This window comes from Eumetopias jubatus, unplaced genomic scaffold (genome assembly GCF_037043125.1).
Source record: "Eumetopias jubatus isolate StellerSeaLion01/CBP00866 unplaced genomic scaffold, mEumJub1_p1.0 scaffold_2, whole genome shotgun sequence".
Lineage (NCBI taxonomy): Eukaryota > Metazoa > Chordata > Mammalia > Carnivora > Otariidae > Eumetopias > Eumetopias jubatus.
The window spans coordinates 135170758-135186920 of NW_028274808.1; the positions used below are offsets into that span (position 1 = coordinate 135170758).

The following is a 16163-nucleotide window of genomic DNA, read 5'->3' on the forward strand; positions in this document are numbered from 1 at the left end:
AACAAAATGAAATCTTGTTATTTAAAAATGATCATTAAAGGAAGAAATACTACATCAACAGTTTTTATTTCTGTTCCTATTTAAAATTTCTAACTAAAAAAAAAAGCTAAAGACAACTTAGGGGAACATAAGGATCATATATTGGATGATTCTGTTTATATAAAATATCCAAATATGGGAATCTAAAGAGACAGAAAGTAAATTAGTAGTTGCTAGGTAGAGGTGATGAAAATGTTTTAGAACTTGATATAAGTGATGGTTGTATAACATTGTGAATGCACTAAATGTCACTGAATGGATGGACACTTTGAAATAGTTAATTTTGCATTATATGAATTTGTGAATCTCAATTTTTTGAAAGATAATTTATAGGGACATTTGGTGAAATGTGAATATGAGCTGGATATTAAAAGATATTGTGGAATTATTGATTTTGTCAACTATAATAATGGTAAGGTATTACCATTATTTGAAATGCAATTTTTTATTCTTTTTTTAAAGATGTCTGCAGAGGCAGGCAGCAAAAGCAAAAGCAGACAAGTGAGACTACATCAAACTAAAAAGCTTCTGCATAGCAAAGGAAACAATCAATAGAATAAAAAGGCAATGTATAGAATGGGAGAAAATATTTGCAAACCACATATCTGGTAAGAGGTTAATAGCCAAAATATCTAAGGAACTCCTACAACTCAGTAGCAAAAAACAAATTAATCAGAGTAAAAAATAAGCAAGGGACTTGAATAGACATCTCTTCAAAGAAGATATATAAATTGCCAATGGGTACATGAAAAGGTGCTCAACATCACTAATCATCGGGGAAATGAAAATCAAAACCACAATGAGATATTACCTCATTGCTAGGATGGTTATTATAAAAAAAGAAAAAAATAAGTGTTGACAAGGATATAGAGAAATTGTACACTGCTAGTGGGAATGTAATGGTACAACCACTATGGAAAACAGTATGGAGGTTCCTCAAAAATTAAAAATAAAACTACCTTATGATCCAGCAATCTCATCTCTGGTATATATAAAAAAGAACTGAAATCAGGATCTTGGAATAGTGTCTGCATTCCCATGTTCATTGCAGTATCATTCACAATAGCCAATACATGGAAATAACCCAAATGTCCCCAGATAAATAAATAAAGAAAATGTGGCATACAGAGTCAATGGAATATTATTCAGCCTCAAAAAAGGAAAACTGTCATCTGTGACAACATGGACAAACCTGGAGGATGTTATCCTAAGTGAAATAAGCTAGTCACAAAAGGAGAAATACTGCATGATTCCTCTTATATGAGGTATTTAAAGTAGTCAAACTCACAGAAGCAAGAAGTAGAATGGTGGTTGCCAGGGGCTGAAAGGAGGGGGGAAATGAGGACTTATTCAATGACTCTACAGTTTCAGTTATGCAAGATGAATAAGTTCCAGAGATCTACTGTATAACATTGTGCCTAAAGTTAACAATACTGTATTGTGCATGTAAACAAATTTAAAGAGTAGTTCTCACATAAAGTGCTGTTACCACACACACACACACACACACACACACACACACACTCAGAGAAAGGAGACACGATGAACTACTTTTGGGGGGTGATAGATATGTTTATTACCTTGACTTGGATAGTGGTCTCACAGGTATATGCACACGTCCAAACTTTATTGTATGCATTAAATATGTGCAGTTTTTATATATCAATTATACCTCAATATAGCTCTTAATTTAAAAAAGATGTGGCAGAAGTCTTTGGCATAAAGAGTCATGATGTCTGCAACTTAGTTTCTAATAGTTCAGCAAAAATCATATATTTCTATATTGAGAGAGATTAAAGAAAAATATTTTAGATTGTTGAATCCAAGTGGAGGCTACAGGGCTGTTCATTTTGATATTCTTTCTACATTTCAATATATTTGAAATTTCAAAAATACAGGGAGAATTTTTTTAATATTTTCCTGAAATTAATCAATACATTAATTAGTTAATTAATTGATGCAAAAGAAATTTTTGAGCATCTCCTTGATTTCAGGTGCTGTGCTAGGTACTCAGGATATAATAATGAGCAAAACAGATATGATCTCTTTTATAAAGCCTCCAGCCCAGTGAGGGAACCCATAAATAATTGGGCAGCACTATACAAGCTAAGATGGGAAGATACAGGATGCCAAGGAAAGGCACAGGATGGGCTGGAAGAGTCAAGAAAACTTCCCAGAATATGAAAGACAAAGACAGCCCTGAGGGATCTTACTCACAGTCAGTTAAGTAAAGAGAACAAGCATTAACAGGTAAGACCAGCAGAATGAAGGCCTAGAGGTGAGATTCTGGGCCAGAGGCTGCAGATCAAAATGCCTACAGGAGCCAGACAAATAGCATAAATGAATGAAAACAGGAAGCAGCCCCATTAAAAGGAGACTACCCACAATAATGGCACTGCCACTCAACTCCAGCCAACAGGAAGTCACGTGGGAGGGAGAAAATCAGAAAATCATGGAGGTCAAGTGATCGCCCTAGTTGTACTAAGTCCCAGTCCAGGGTGCTTCCACTCTCTCGTCCTGACTGTGAAGGTATAGCCCCTTCCTCAAGGGGAGGAGGGTGGCAGCCAAAACAATGTTCAAGGCATTAGAAAAACACCAAGGATAGGGAAATAACCATGACCATGACTACTAGCCAGGTACAGATCAGTACCATACTCATGCAATCTAGGGCCTCCCCAGTGTACATAGTTTTCATTTAATTTTAAGTATAATTGGAGAGCAAGGTGCAGGCATAAGGTGGTCATTCCTGGAGGTGTAAAGTCTTAGTGTTCTGAGTTGAACTGTTGTCATTCTAGAGCTACTTAAACATAATCATGTAGCAAGTTAATGAGAGGGCTCATGGTTCTGTTTTGTTTCGTTTTGCTTGCCTGCCTATAGCCAGATTGATGCTGACTCATATTAGAGACTTGGGTGAACAAAGGCCCTAACTTTCTTTCTCCCCTATTTTTGCTATAACACAGACAGAGGTAGAAAAAGACAGGGAATGGGATTTTAGAGGGGAAAAAAAAATCCTGATATTAGAAAATCTTGAGATTAATATGGTGTTTGGCTTTTGGAAATAAAGAAATCAGGCTAAGCAGTTTCGAGTTACCCTTCTTCTAAGGCTACTCTTTTCAGTAGGGGGTTAATGTTAATGGATTTGAGGAGGTTTGACAGTTTGGGAAGGTGTCCAGTACTATGTTTAAGAGTTCAGTCTGGGATCATTAAGGGGCTTCTGCAAAATCCATGACAATCTCCTGTGCCCAAAGAGAGGCCAGGACATCTATAAAGACCTAAGGGTGCCCACTTTACAATTAGGGCCCTTGAAGAGAATTCTCCCTGTTTCCTATCTTGAAACACATCTCTTGGTGGGTTATTTTATTCTCTTCTGAGGCCTGAGAAGAAGCCAGACTGCTAATTCGCAGCTCCAGCCCTTTGAAGTGCCATTGATATTCCAAACTTGGGGAGCCTCCCGCATCATAATGGAATCTTCAACCCGCCCTCAGCCACACTACAAATAAACTTGCTCCAACGAACCTGCGAGCAGCCCTGCGCACCAACGCGCCAGCCGACCTCTGAGAAAAGGGCTCGGGCAGCATAAGCTTTGCAAAGGAAAATAAAATCCTCAGCATGGAGCCTCAAACAAGAAAAACAGTGAGATATTTAAACCTGACCGTTTCTTTTTAAAGACTTGGGTGTTCTTCAGAAAGGGAATTTCCCTCCCACCTCAGAAGGGTCCAAAGTGTTACTCATATTATTTACAGAGCTTTGAAGTGTGTCTCCAAAGTTTGAGTTCAGCTCTGAGGAATGTGAGGGTCAAATCATTTTCCCTTTCTGATGAAGGAAGGCTGTGAATTTAATACCACAATTTATTCAAAACAAGGAAATACACTGAGGCACTCTCCACTATGAATGCACACAGTAGACAGTTGGAACCATATCATACTCCAACGAGTTTGCACGGTTTGGCCAACAGTGGTGATACGTTTAATGAGGCTTCTGGTTAATCCATTCCCACTAGCCTCAGCACCTGTAAAATGTAAGACACTTTGCTTCTAATAATAGGAATTGACTTAATTTATTTAAACAATGTTAGAGTCATCATTCTCTAAAAGCAAAATAATTAAAGATATATTCCTACAGTATGTGTATATTTTATGAAAACTGGAGGTTAAATAGCACATCTGGGGCATCTGGCTTTTCCTGGTAACCCTCCAGGTGACCTCCCTTTTTAAAAGTGGCCTTTTGAGCTTTATTATCTTAACAAGAACTCCCATTTATATAGCTGCTTTCTTTATGGAGCTTGAAGCACTTTGTTGACCTTGGAATGCCCTTCATGCATAGGAGGATGCTCTCCCTAGCCTACAGAGATGGTGAGACATTCACAGGCCAAAAACCAAAAGGCTTGGCTGCCTGCAGTTGGTGCTGAGTGAGCATCCAGAACTGTTCTCTCAGCTGAATGACCCAGGAATACTTCAGTCTACAGGACCCAGCAGTGTGCTGCCACTACATACTTGAAGAGGTTATAAGCGGTCCAACATTCTGAGTCAAGTTTGTGCTCTCTACTTACTGGCTGGTAATCTTAAGCATATAGTTTGAATTCCTATAGCCTCCACTTCCACATCTGTAAAATGGGATTAATACCTACTTCACACATCTGTTGTATAACACTATTGCCCTTGTATGTTTGCATATCTGTTTCCTCCTATTAGTTTATATATAGCTGAATTAGAGTTCTTGATTGAATAAATATTGAATGATCTGGCACTGCACTCATAGCTTTACTTAGATTATTTTATTTAATCTCACAAAAACATATGAACAAGGTTTAATTATCAGCAGACACAGAAAATTGATACTTGGAACAGTTAAGTAGCTTGCTGAGTTCATAAACTAGTTGGAATCAGGGTTCAAGGCAAAGTACTCTGCCTCTATAGCTTGTGAACTTAACCAGAATATCAATCCTGATTCTCGGTTATCTCAAATCCGAACATAAACAGCAGGCATGTAAATAAAGGATTGTAATGTAATGTACTAAGGAGACTTGGTAAAATGCATTTTCTGGTGATTTTATGTTTTGTTCCAGTCATTTTAAATAAACTTGGCTCACCTTGGCATGCCCACACTAAACTACATAAAAAGTCTGCAACACTGTCCCAGCGAAATTCCTTAAAGTCTCTCTCTCTGGCTGGCATATCTCTTCCTCCTCACACTCATCTTGCCTGGTTTCCTAACAGCCCTCATTTGAGGCTATTCCTTGACTGTGGCCTTCCACCTTCCTGGTGACCTGGTGCTGAACTTCTTCTGCAGAAGGTCAGATACACCAGGGGTCTTTAAACTGGACTATGTGTACCTCCAGAAATATAAAAGAATTTACCAAGGGTTGTGTGTGGTCAGGGCAGGTTTTAAAGGAATCAGTTTCCAGATCTTCACCTTTTATGTATCCTCTTTCCTAAAACTAATTTTGCCTGAGGGAAAGCTTATTGAAAAAGAACAAGCTCATATTTCTCACTTCTTCTTTTATTTCTCCTGTTCTACCCAAAAGATATGCTTTTTTCTTTCTTTCATTCTTTCCGAAGGTGCCATGACCCCAGGGCATACAAGATCTTGAGGGTGCCGAACAAAGAGACACTTGGAAAATAGTTGTGTTTGTCATTATTTCCTATTCTTTTCTTTCACCCACATTGAAGGAGGACCTAATTGTGAGCCAATGGATCATTAAAAATATTTTTTGATTTTTTTTTAAAGATTTTATTTATTTATTTGACAGTGAGAGAGGGAACACAAGCAGGGGGAGTGGGAGAAAGAGAAGCAGGTTTCCCGCTGAGCAGGGAGCCCGATGCAGGGCTCGATCCCAGGACCCTGGGATCATGACCTGAGCCGAAGGCAGATGCTTAATGACTGAGCTACCCAGGTGCCCCTATTTTTTGATTTTTGATTTGGGTGGTATATCAGAATTTCAGACAATTAAAAAATGTTACTATAACAAAACTTCCCTTCCCATTTTCTCATTTACTAAACAAGTATTTCAGTATTTTCATTTATAAGAATTCAAATTTAATATATAAAAATGAAAACTAAGATGAAAAATTAAAAATTATGCTGAAGCCTGTTTCCTTCTAGCAATGCTGAGACATCCATGATTCAATTACACTAAAATTTAATTGAACTAATTTAGAAAGTATAGGCTTAGCCATCTTATAAGAAATGCATTTTCTATAAAGTTTGTTTTAAAATTATTTATCAAAATGTGTAATGTGTGTTTTTTATCCAATTGTGTACTATCAATAATCATAATTCAGTCAATAATATGTTAACATTTACAACTTGATAGTTGGAGGAAAAAAATTATTTAAAATATCAATGTACAAGGGCACCTGGGTGGCTCAGTTGGTTAAGCATCTGCCTTCAGGTGCTCGCTTCGGCAGCACATATACTAAAAAAAAGCATCTGCCTTCAGCTCAGGTCATGATCTCAGGGTTCTGGGACTGAGCCCTGCTTTGGGCTCCCTCCTCAGCATGGAGCTTGCTTCTCCCTCTCCTCTCTGCTCATGCTCTCTCTCACTACCTCTGTTGCTATCTCTGTCTCTCTCTCTCTCTCAAATAAATAAATAAAATCTTAAAATAAAATAAATTAAAATATCAATATATATAATATTTTTAGCAGAGAATTATGATATAGTCTATAAGACTATAAGAAAGTCTATAAGACTTTCAAGCTTACATATATTACATAAAAATAAAATTATCTGGAGCAAGTGGAATGGAAATATAAGTTCAAAAGAAAAATAAATGAGGTAAACATTCAGCCTTGTTAAAGGAGAGTTTATTTGTATATTTTTAAATAGGTGATGGTGGATTTCAAATCAATACTCAGATCCCACTGGATGTATTTTAAAGAGTGATAGATTAATTTTATTTAAAAGCTCAACATTTAGAATATTTTATTTAAAAGGCCAATAATTACAATCAAAATACATCCTTTCAACTATTCTGTTTATACTGAAAATGTATAAGAAGATATGAAATTTTTCAAAATTCTTTTAATGGGTACATGTGAGCAAATTCTGAAGACCCTTTTATATGTAAAAGAGAGAAAGAATCAATACCCAGATCCCTCATCTGGCAGTAGGTGCTTACTAAATGTATGTGAAATAGATAATGCTAAAGAATTTTGTAAGTTAAAAATCACTCTACAAATGTTACAGCGATGTAGCATTGTCACACCCTATGCCCACATCACTTATATGAAATCTCAGAGATTTGGTTCAGGATGAAGTATTAGCACCTGCTCTAGCCCTATGCATGGTGTTCATTATTTTCAATATCCTGCAACATTTAGAAATCACCTGCCTTTGACTTCAAAGTGTGTTGTTAGCAGATAAACTTAACACTAAATTATTTTCCTTAACAATTCATTTCACACTAGTGGGAACTAGGGGAAGGACAAATCATTTTGGGGTGGAATGTGGCAATAGCTGCCCAAAATACAAATGTGTTTATCTTTAACTCAGCAATCGTACATCTGAGACTTCCCCTACAGATACACCTGGACTCATACAGTAACCTATTTTATGTAATATTGGAAAAAAATTGGCAACTACCCAAGCGAGATTGGTTCAGTTACAGCATATCTTTTCCATGGCCTATTATACAGCTGTTAAAAAAAATTAGTGCCTATAAATTGGTAGGGAGATATCTTTGGATATATTGTTAAATGGAAAACAAAATCAAGGTGCTTAACGGTGTTTATGGTGTGCAATCTTCTGAGCCAGAAAGGCAAGGAATAAAAACATACATATTTGTATCTGCTAAGACTGATATAAGGAAACACTGGGGGAATAAAAACATGATCAAGAAGAATAGGGTATACAGGGTTAAGATGGGATTGAGACTTTTCAGTGCATGCCTTTTATATCATTTTGATTTTTGAGCATGTATTGTAATTGATTAAAAGAAATACCAAAAAAAAAAAAAAGAAGAAAGTTTTCACCAACCACAACCCAGTGTTGAGCCTGATAACATTTTTATTAGTTGACCTTATCTATGAATATTTCTGAATTAAGACCCAATCTTGAGGTCCCTTGGACATGTTTTTTTCAGTATGACTGTGGATGCGTATTTTATTGATTTTGCTGCAGGAACAGTAATTGCTAAATTGGAACTCCATGAAATGCATGCCTCTACCCCATGGCAGCTTAATTTATTTAATGGTTTTAAGTAATTTACAAAAAGTGACTTAGGGGGTTTTTGGCTAGCTCCCTATATTTCTCCTTTCTTTCTCATTCCAGTAGTCAATTGAGTCTGGTACGTTTTGTTGAGCATACTCGAATGTAGAACAGAACTATTTTAATGGCACATTTAGTACCCATTTGTAATAATGTTTTCAGTCATTAAAATGTACACTAGGGAGAGCCATGACAGCAGCACTAACTAATTACCGTCATGCAGAAACTGGGATGAAGAGAAAGAGGCCAGTTCTCTCACACCCTATTCCAATTTTTTACCAGCATTTTGACCTCAATGAGACCTCTGTTCCCTTGATCCCCCGTTTTCTGCTAGTCTATCAGCCCCCTCTGGCTTCGTTTCCTTCCCTACTGAGCCAGGACCCCATGGTGCATCATTTCAACCTCTCTCTTGTCAGCACCTTCAATTTCCTCGACCCTTTGCCTTTTGCCACATACCCCCTACCAATCTCCAACTCCTGATTCCTCCAGTAATCCATCTTCTCTATGCCTACATGGAGACTGCCAAGCACAGCTGGAGAGAAGCACACAACCCCACAGATTGGTGCCACTACAGATTTATGTTTTCTGATCTCAGCTGAATTCTCAACACCATTTCTCAAATTGTCCTGAGTCAGCTCCTGCTCACATTCCCCTCTAGAGCTATTCTGAACCCCTGCCCCATTCCCCTCCTTCCCTCATTCTGATGACCTTGCCCCACATTCTGAGAGAAGTGAGGCTGTCAGTGTGTGACCCTCCTCCTGTCAGACTAGAAAGGGTGATGATAGGTTCTCTGGCCAACGAGACCACAGGACTGAGGTGGAGTACAGGGTGGGAGGTACCACTTTCTGCAGGGCTTGTGTCTACCCTGGGGACCATAATCATGCCCAATTAAGAGCTGCTGCCGGAAACTCTAGTCTCCTTCCATGCTACCCTCTCTCACATCCTATTCATTCCTTACTTCACAGCAAACCTGCTTCTACTTCTCCTTCTTCAAGGAAATTATAATTCCTAGATCTCTTGTGACATCCGAGGTCCTAATCATATCTAAAGTCTCTGCTTAGTCCTTATCTTTATTTACTTCATATAATTTGGCCATAGGAACCACACTCTCTTCTTAGCCATCACTCTCTCCTTAATCCTCTCCTAGGATAATTTTTGCTCAGTTCCATTTCCTGACCTCCCTTTCTCCACAACAGCTTAAATAGTGTTCCTTGGGGCACACCACCACACTCTACCCACTGGGCAATCTCATCACCTCCCATAGCTTTATCCTCTCCATACTCAGTCTTGTTCAAGGATGAATTCAGTTTCTTCCCTCAAGAGATTGGCTCCTACTGCAAATATTTCCAGATATCCTGAAAGATATTTCCTCTACCCAAAAGCTCAAGGAATAAACAGAGATCAGTCTAAACATCTTCCTCTGTACATGCGATCAGGCATCAAGTTTCGGCACACTTTCTTCTAAATGCCCTCTAATTCCACTGCTCCCCTCTAGCCCTTATATCTTTCTGTGACATTCAGGACCCTATCATCTCTCACCCAGATAACCATGCAGCTCCAGTGCCTGATGCAGAGCTGACACTCAGTCAGCTCATTATTGGATGGATAAGTGAGTGAATAAACAAACTGGACTAAGCCATAGTCTCATCACCTCTAGTCCACGCTATGCACAGAGGCTAGAGTCCTTTCTAAGCAACAAATCTGACCATATCTTTTCCTTGCTTAAATCCCTTCAAAAGTTCACCATTACCTGTAGAATAAAATCCAAACTCCTCATGTCTGTAGCCCTTGACGACCTTTCCAACTTTATTTCCCATCATTCCTTCATAATGATAATCTCTAACAGTGTGATCACTTACTACATGTAAGGCACTATTCTAAGCTCTTTAAATTGATAATCTCATGTAAACCTCACTCTGCACCTATAAAGTACACACAATTAATTTTCTAACTTTTCAGATGACAAAATTAAAGCACAGAAATACTGAGTAACTTCCCAGGATTGTGCATGTAGAAAGTGGCAGAGGCTGAAGTCAACCCAGCCACTGACCCTTGAATCCATGCTCTCTGTGCTGTGAGCACTGCCTCACTTGCACCCTGTTACAGCCAAAATAAATCACTAGCTCCACCTTGTACCTGCCAAGTTCCTTAACTACTCCATGGTTTTGGCCAGCTCTTCCAAAGGGACATTCAAGGTTCTAATCAAATTGTCCTCCCCCCTAACAAATTACCTACACTCCAATTTGATTCTCCAACTTGATCACCTCTACTTGGAAGCCTTTCCTGACCTTCCCAGACTATTACTGTTCCTCAACCAGACGCCTTCACTATTTTATAATTAAATGTATTATAACACTTAGTACACTGTATTGTGAATAAATGTGTGCCTCCTCACTAGCCTGTGCACATAAGGAATAGAGACCTTTTCTTACTATCACTGAATACATGGAACCCAGCACAGGGGCTATACATGACAGGCACTCAATCAACAGTACGTTAATGAACAGATAAATGATGCTTAGTAACCGATGATGATGACCAAACTAGACACAGATATGAAAACAAAACTCTGACATCAATCAATCTCAATGCAGGACTACCCTAAGTTGCAATGAGTGAAACAAATTTAAACCAGTTCAATGTATAGATATTTGTTGAATGTCTGCTACAATTATCTTTTATTCTGGTAGAAGATAGAAACCATGAAGGGCAGCTCAGAGAAGATTCATGGCAGTATCAGGTATGGAACCAAAATGGGAATGATATGAAATGATTAATAAGTGAATAAAAACTTTCCCCAAGTCATCATCAGGGCTTTCCCCAGTGTATCTGGTACTTTGAGCAATCTGTTTACTTGGTATTTACTTGGTTGGTGCTGTGTGCTAAAGTAGTATAAATTATATAACAAAAGGCAAAGGGAATTAACCAGGCCCTGAGGACTTTAATGTTTACTACATTCTTTTTGTGTGGCATTTTTCAGTTTTGCAATCACTTTCACATATGATATCTTCTCACAGATAATGTTATTTCTAGAATTTTTGAGTTAAAATGAAACTTGGAAAGATTAATCCAAGATTCTTCACATTACAAACAAGAAAAGAGAGATCCAAAGATTCAGATGATTTACTTGAGCCCCATTGCGCTTGAGATTATCAAGAATGACCCCTATTTTACAGATGAGAAAACCGAGGCTCCAATAATTTAAGTGATTCATGCTATTATCACATAGTCAGTTAGTAATAAAGTCCAGATTTAAATCTTAGTTTTCTGATTCCAGTGTATCAGTTCAGTCAAGACCTGAGGAAAACAAATGTTCCAGATCCATCAGAAAGTGGTATCGCCTGAAAGGTCAGCTGCTGGAGCAAGGTCCTGACTAATTAAAAATCACTCTTATCCATCCACTTGACTATAAAGTAGAAAACAGAGTCCATGTAGCTACATGCAATATATTTTAATATATGAATTTCATATAATATGCATTTTCTAAATATGAAAAATGATAGTATTTTTTGTAGTGGGACAGTAGCATTCAGGTACTATTCTATCTCCTAAACAAAACAGGGACTTATTTTAATTTCAACTGAATGGCCAATCATAAATTAAATTAATAAAGGACCATGAACTTCTCCTAGGAAAAAACAACCCAACAACCACTCCTTACAAAAGCATCAGATTTTCTCCTGATAGAGAAGATAAATGTGTATGCATATGAGTACAAAATACTTAAGCTGAAGTAACTGCAGTTAGCATGTTTCATGCTACAGGCTCATAGCAGAAAATTATAACTCAGAGATAAAGTTAAGCTCCTCAATTTACAGGTAGTTTTAAAGCACTAATAAGCACTACTACTTATCGTGTCTGCTCTGTTCTCATGATGCACGTATTCTCCTTAAGTTTATGCAATAGCCATTCTAAATGATTTGTGCCATCTTGAATATACTATATTCCAGTTCCAAACAAAGACAAATACAAACACACTCGGATTGTTGTTTGCTACAGCAAAGAGTTAAAGGCAATCTAAGCATCCATCACTTTAAAGAATGTGTAAGTTAAATGAAGTAAATGCATACAATGGATACTGGCAGCAGGCCGAAGTTAGATAACATGAATAGAGCAATATGAACAGACCTGAAAAATAAATTTTGGTAAAAGCATAAGAAATAAAATGAAATTTATAGCTAATTTGCATTAAAGTAAATTAATAAACAAATAACCACAAAAGAACACTATATATTTTTAAAATATAACTAACTATAAAGTAACTAAAACTGTGTGTGGGTAGTTGATACAGAGTGACTACTGATAGACCCAGGAAAAGGAACTGGAGAGAGGATAATAGATCAGAAAGAAAATTGTGAGGGGTGCCTGGGTGGTGCAGTCAGTTGAACACCTAACTCGGTTTTGGCTCAAGTTGTGATCTCGGGGTTGTGAGAACCAACCCCTGCACTGGGCTCCATGCTCTGCATGAAGTCTGCTTGAGACTCTCTTTCCCTCTCCCCTGCTGCTCACCCCACCCCAAAATAAGTAAATAAATCCTTTTTAAAAAAAGAAAATTATGAAATAAAACAAAAAAGAAACTTGGTTAGACAGATGGTCACAGTTTGCAACAAAATGAGGAGTGTGATCAACTCAATTCTGGGCACTTAAAGATCTAAAGAAAAGAGGAGAAAAAGAAAAGAATACAAAGTGCCTCACCATTCCCCCATTCTGTTATATTATAGGACAAATAATTTCTTTATATAAAATAAGGCAGATTTTGATACCCGTGTTTTTTTTCCCCCAAATTTAATTTTATTGTAGTACACTAATACTCATGTATGCCTGGTAACCTAGTGATAATTCATTAGTAGTTTCAACAGTTCTAGAAAGCACATAATACTAACATTCAAGTAAGGCATTACAGAAAGTTTTGTAAAGACTTAAATGTGTCCTATAATCCTTCTTAAAAGCCTTGGTCCATTCTGAAAGATCAACATTAAATTTTTAAAAATCAAAAGAAAAGAACTTTTTTCCCCACAAAATACATAAAGAACCACTTGCTGGCATTTATATTTTAAGTGCCAGGGATACCATGGGCCAGGCGTTCAAGGGCACTCACCAGCAGCTTGCACGAGGACTTGTTGAACTGGGGTTAGCACCAAGGAAGAGTGAATAGGCCAGTGAAGGTGTAGCTGGGTCGCTGCTCCGCCTGTCCTCGCCCCACTCTTCCTACCAGGCCACAGGACGGGAGCACGCGTCTCTGTTGCCCCACTAAGAAAGCAAATCATCTTCACTTTTAAATGGCTACTCAACGTCCACACACAGGCAGAGGTCTCTCCCTGCCAGAGGATGGGGTCCACTGCTTTGATTAGGAACAAAGAACTCCTTCAGCAAACTCAGTTACTTTCCTGGTCCTTTTCAACCTTTCACGTAAATCCTTTTAACTGCTACTAATTTGATTAGTTTACTAATTATGATTGTTGCGTGTGTCAGGGGAATTCTCCCCAAGCATACCTGATCCGTTTCTACTTCCTGACGACCAAGTATGCTTACTTTACTTAGGGCCATAGGTTTTCTTTTCTTTTTGGACTTTGTTACTCATCACAGCAGACCTTACATAGTGATCAAAAAGAGAAACTGGCAAGTAGATCCTAAAGCACATATTTCTTAACCTGAGTATTTTCCTATATGCGGATTTAACACAATTTTATAGCAGACTGAAAATTCTGAGTAAACTGAAGGTCTATTTTACACAATAAATACAGTATATACGGCTAAGCTTATAAGTTTCTTAGTGTAAAGGCAGCAGTGAATTTGCACCCTGAAACTAATCTGCATATCTAGTTGCTTGTTTTCTAGAATTTGATAGACGTAGTTTCTCACAAAACCGTGTAGCACAAGCACTGACAGTGCCGGTTTTTTGGCAAGAGTCTAAACACATTTCTCTAATGAGATACTTTACCAAGTGACATGGAATTTTTTCTTTTTAGCTTTTCCAGAAAAATAAGAAAATTTTTATCAACCAATGTTTTCTCTGAACAAAAGTTATATTACTACCAATTGCTCTTTTAATTATGCTTTAGAACATTTTTCAAAAGTTAAGATATCTGATTGTTTTTTAATTGCACACCCATAGAAGATACCTGGGTAAAACCCACTTAGACAAAAAGATGAATCTTTGTATCGGACTCATTTGACACATCCTTAGTTTCCAGAATAAAATCTGTAGAAGTGAAACGACTATAACTGTCGAAGAATTCATTCATGCCAGTCTCAGAACAAGGAGCTTCTAAACGCACAGGCGAGGAGTCTCTGCTCATCTCACTGGTTATATGCACTTTTCCTCATGGAGTAACTGATGCTTTCTGGTTTATTTGTGTAACTTTTGTTTGTAGGAAAGCATAGACATAGGGCCAGATCTTGTCGGTTTCTGTTCCAGAGAAGGTTTCCAATACCCCCTTTTTCTGGTAATATTCCAGGACCGGCTGTGTTTGCACTTCATAAGCCTTCAGCCTCTTGACAACGGTCTCTGGCTTGTCATCATCACGCTGAATGAGAGGCTCCCCGGCCAGGTCATCAATGCCCACAGCTTTGGGAGGGTTGAATTCGATGTTGTAGACTCGGCCGCTGGCTGGATGAATCCAGCGAGCAGTGAGACGCTGCTTAATGACCTCAAAGGGCACGTTCAGATTAATCACTGTGTCTATCTGATAAGCTCTATCCAGGGCTTCTGCCTGTGGAAGTGTCCTTGGAAAACCATCCAATAGCCAGCTATACTGGGTGAGGTTTCTCAGCTCATGAAGGGCCAGCCCAGTCATGACATCATCTGGGATGAGCTTCCCTTGGTCAATGAAAGTCTTGGCTTAACACACCAATTTCATCAGTTGGTTTTCGATGAGGATACCAAGACAATTCCATGGGGGTAAGAACAGTCTTTTCAACAAATGGTGCTGGGACAACTGTGCCCCGAAGCATGTTGTCTCGGAGCAGGTCCCCGCTGGAGAGGTGCTTCAGCGCGAAGTGCTTGGTGATGCGCGACGACACGGTGCCCTTGCCTGAGCCCGGCGCCCCCATGATCACCGCGCGCAGCAGCCGCGCGGACGCCCCCATGGCCCGAGGGAGCCGCCCGGGCGGCGAGCGCGGGGGGCTCCGGCCTGGCCGCGCGCTCGTTCGCCTGAGGGTTCGGGGATGGCCGGCAGGCTGCGGCGCGCACAGAAGGCGGGCGCGGCGCCCAGGCGCTCCCGGAAGTCGATACCTGTGTTTTGAAGCTAGTTTCATTCCCAGTCCTTCTGATCATACCTTACATAATACATCATTCTTAACATAATACAGAGAGTATTATGGATCTTAAATCTAATCAAAAAATTCCAAAAACCACTGCAAAAGTAGAATAAAAACCAGAGATGCAAACAAGCACTGTCTATAAAACCAAAAGAAATCTGTGACAATGAACCACAATATGTAAGGATGGCTGCTAAAAGCAAGAAAGCACACTTTGGGGTGCTGAATAAATATGAGAAAAAAATGTCTATGGCTGTAAATCTGACAGCTGCCAATTTGTACTAGTTGGGGAGCAGTAAAGTCAGAAGGAAATCATATACACAACTTCACTTGGTGAATCAGTAATACTGTCTTGACCTGTCCTCTACTCGAAACTCTGGCAAATGGCATTTCCAAGAATAATTCCACACTTTGAAGAATAGAGAATGATAGAAAAGTAACCAGCACAGGATCTATGCAAAAATAGCACAAGAAAAAGAAAAAAAATTTTAAAAATAATGACAAACACTAGAAAAATGTTATCTTAGCTCCCATGAAAACTATAACCAAATATATTACCCTAAGTTTCAAAAGTTTAATAACACACTTACCTGTATAAAAACAAGAGTTCAAAAGAGAAATATAATAGTTCAAGGAAGATATGGTAAGAAAAAAGAAG

The 16163-nt window shown here is 38.5% G+C and overlaps 1 protein-coding gene across 1 annotated transcript; it reads right to left on the reverse strand.

Annotated features, from left to right (window-relative positions):
* Positions 1-14295: 14295 nt before the first annotated feature.
* LOC114224871 (GTP:AMP phosphotransferase AK3, mitochondrial-like) lies at positions 14296-15334 on the reverse strand. The gene is made up of 2 exons (XM_088020490.1): positions 15155-15334; positions 14296-15081 (listed from the first exon to the last, which is right to left on the reverse strand). The coding sequence occupies exons 1-2, from the start codon at positions 15332-15334 to the stop codon at positions 14569-14571; spliced, it is 693 nt and encodes a 230-aa protein (XP_087876616.1). The 3' UTR covers positions 14296-14568.
* Between the last annotated feature and the right edge of the window lie 829 nt (positions 15335-16163).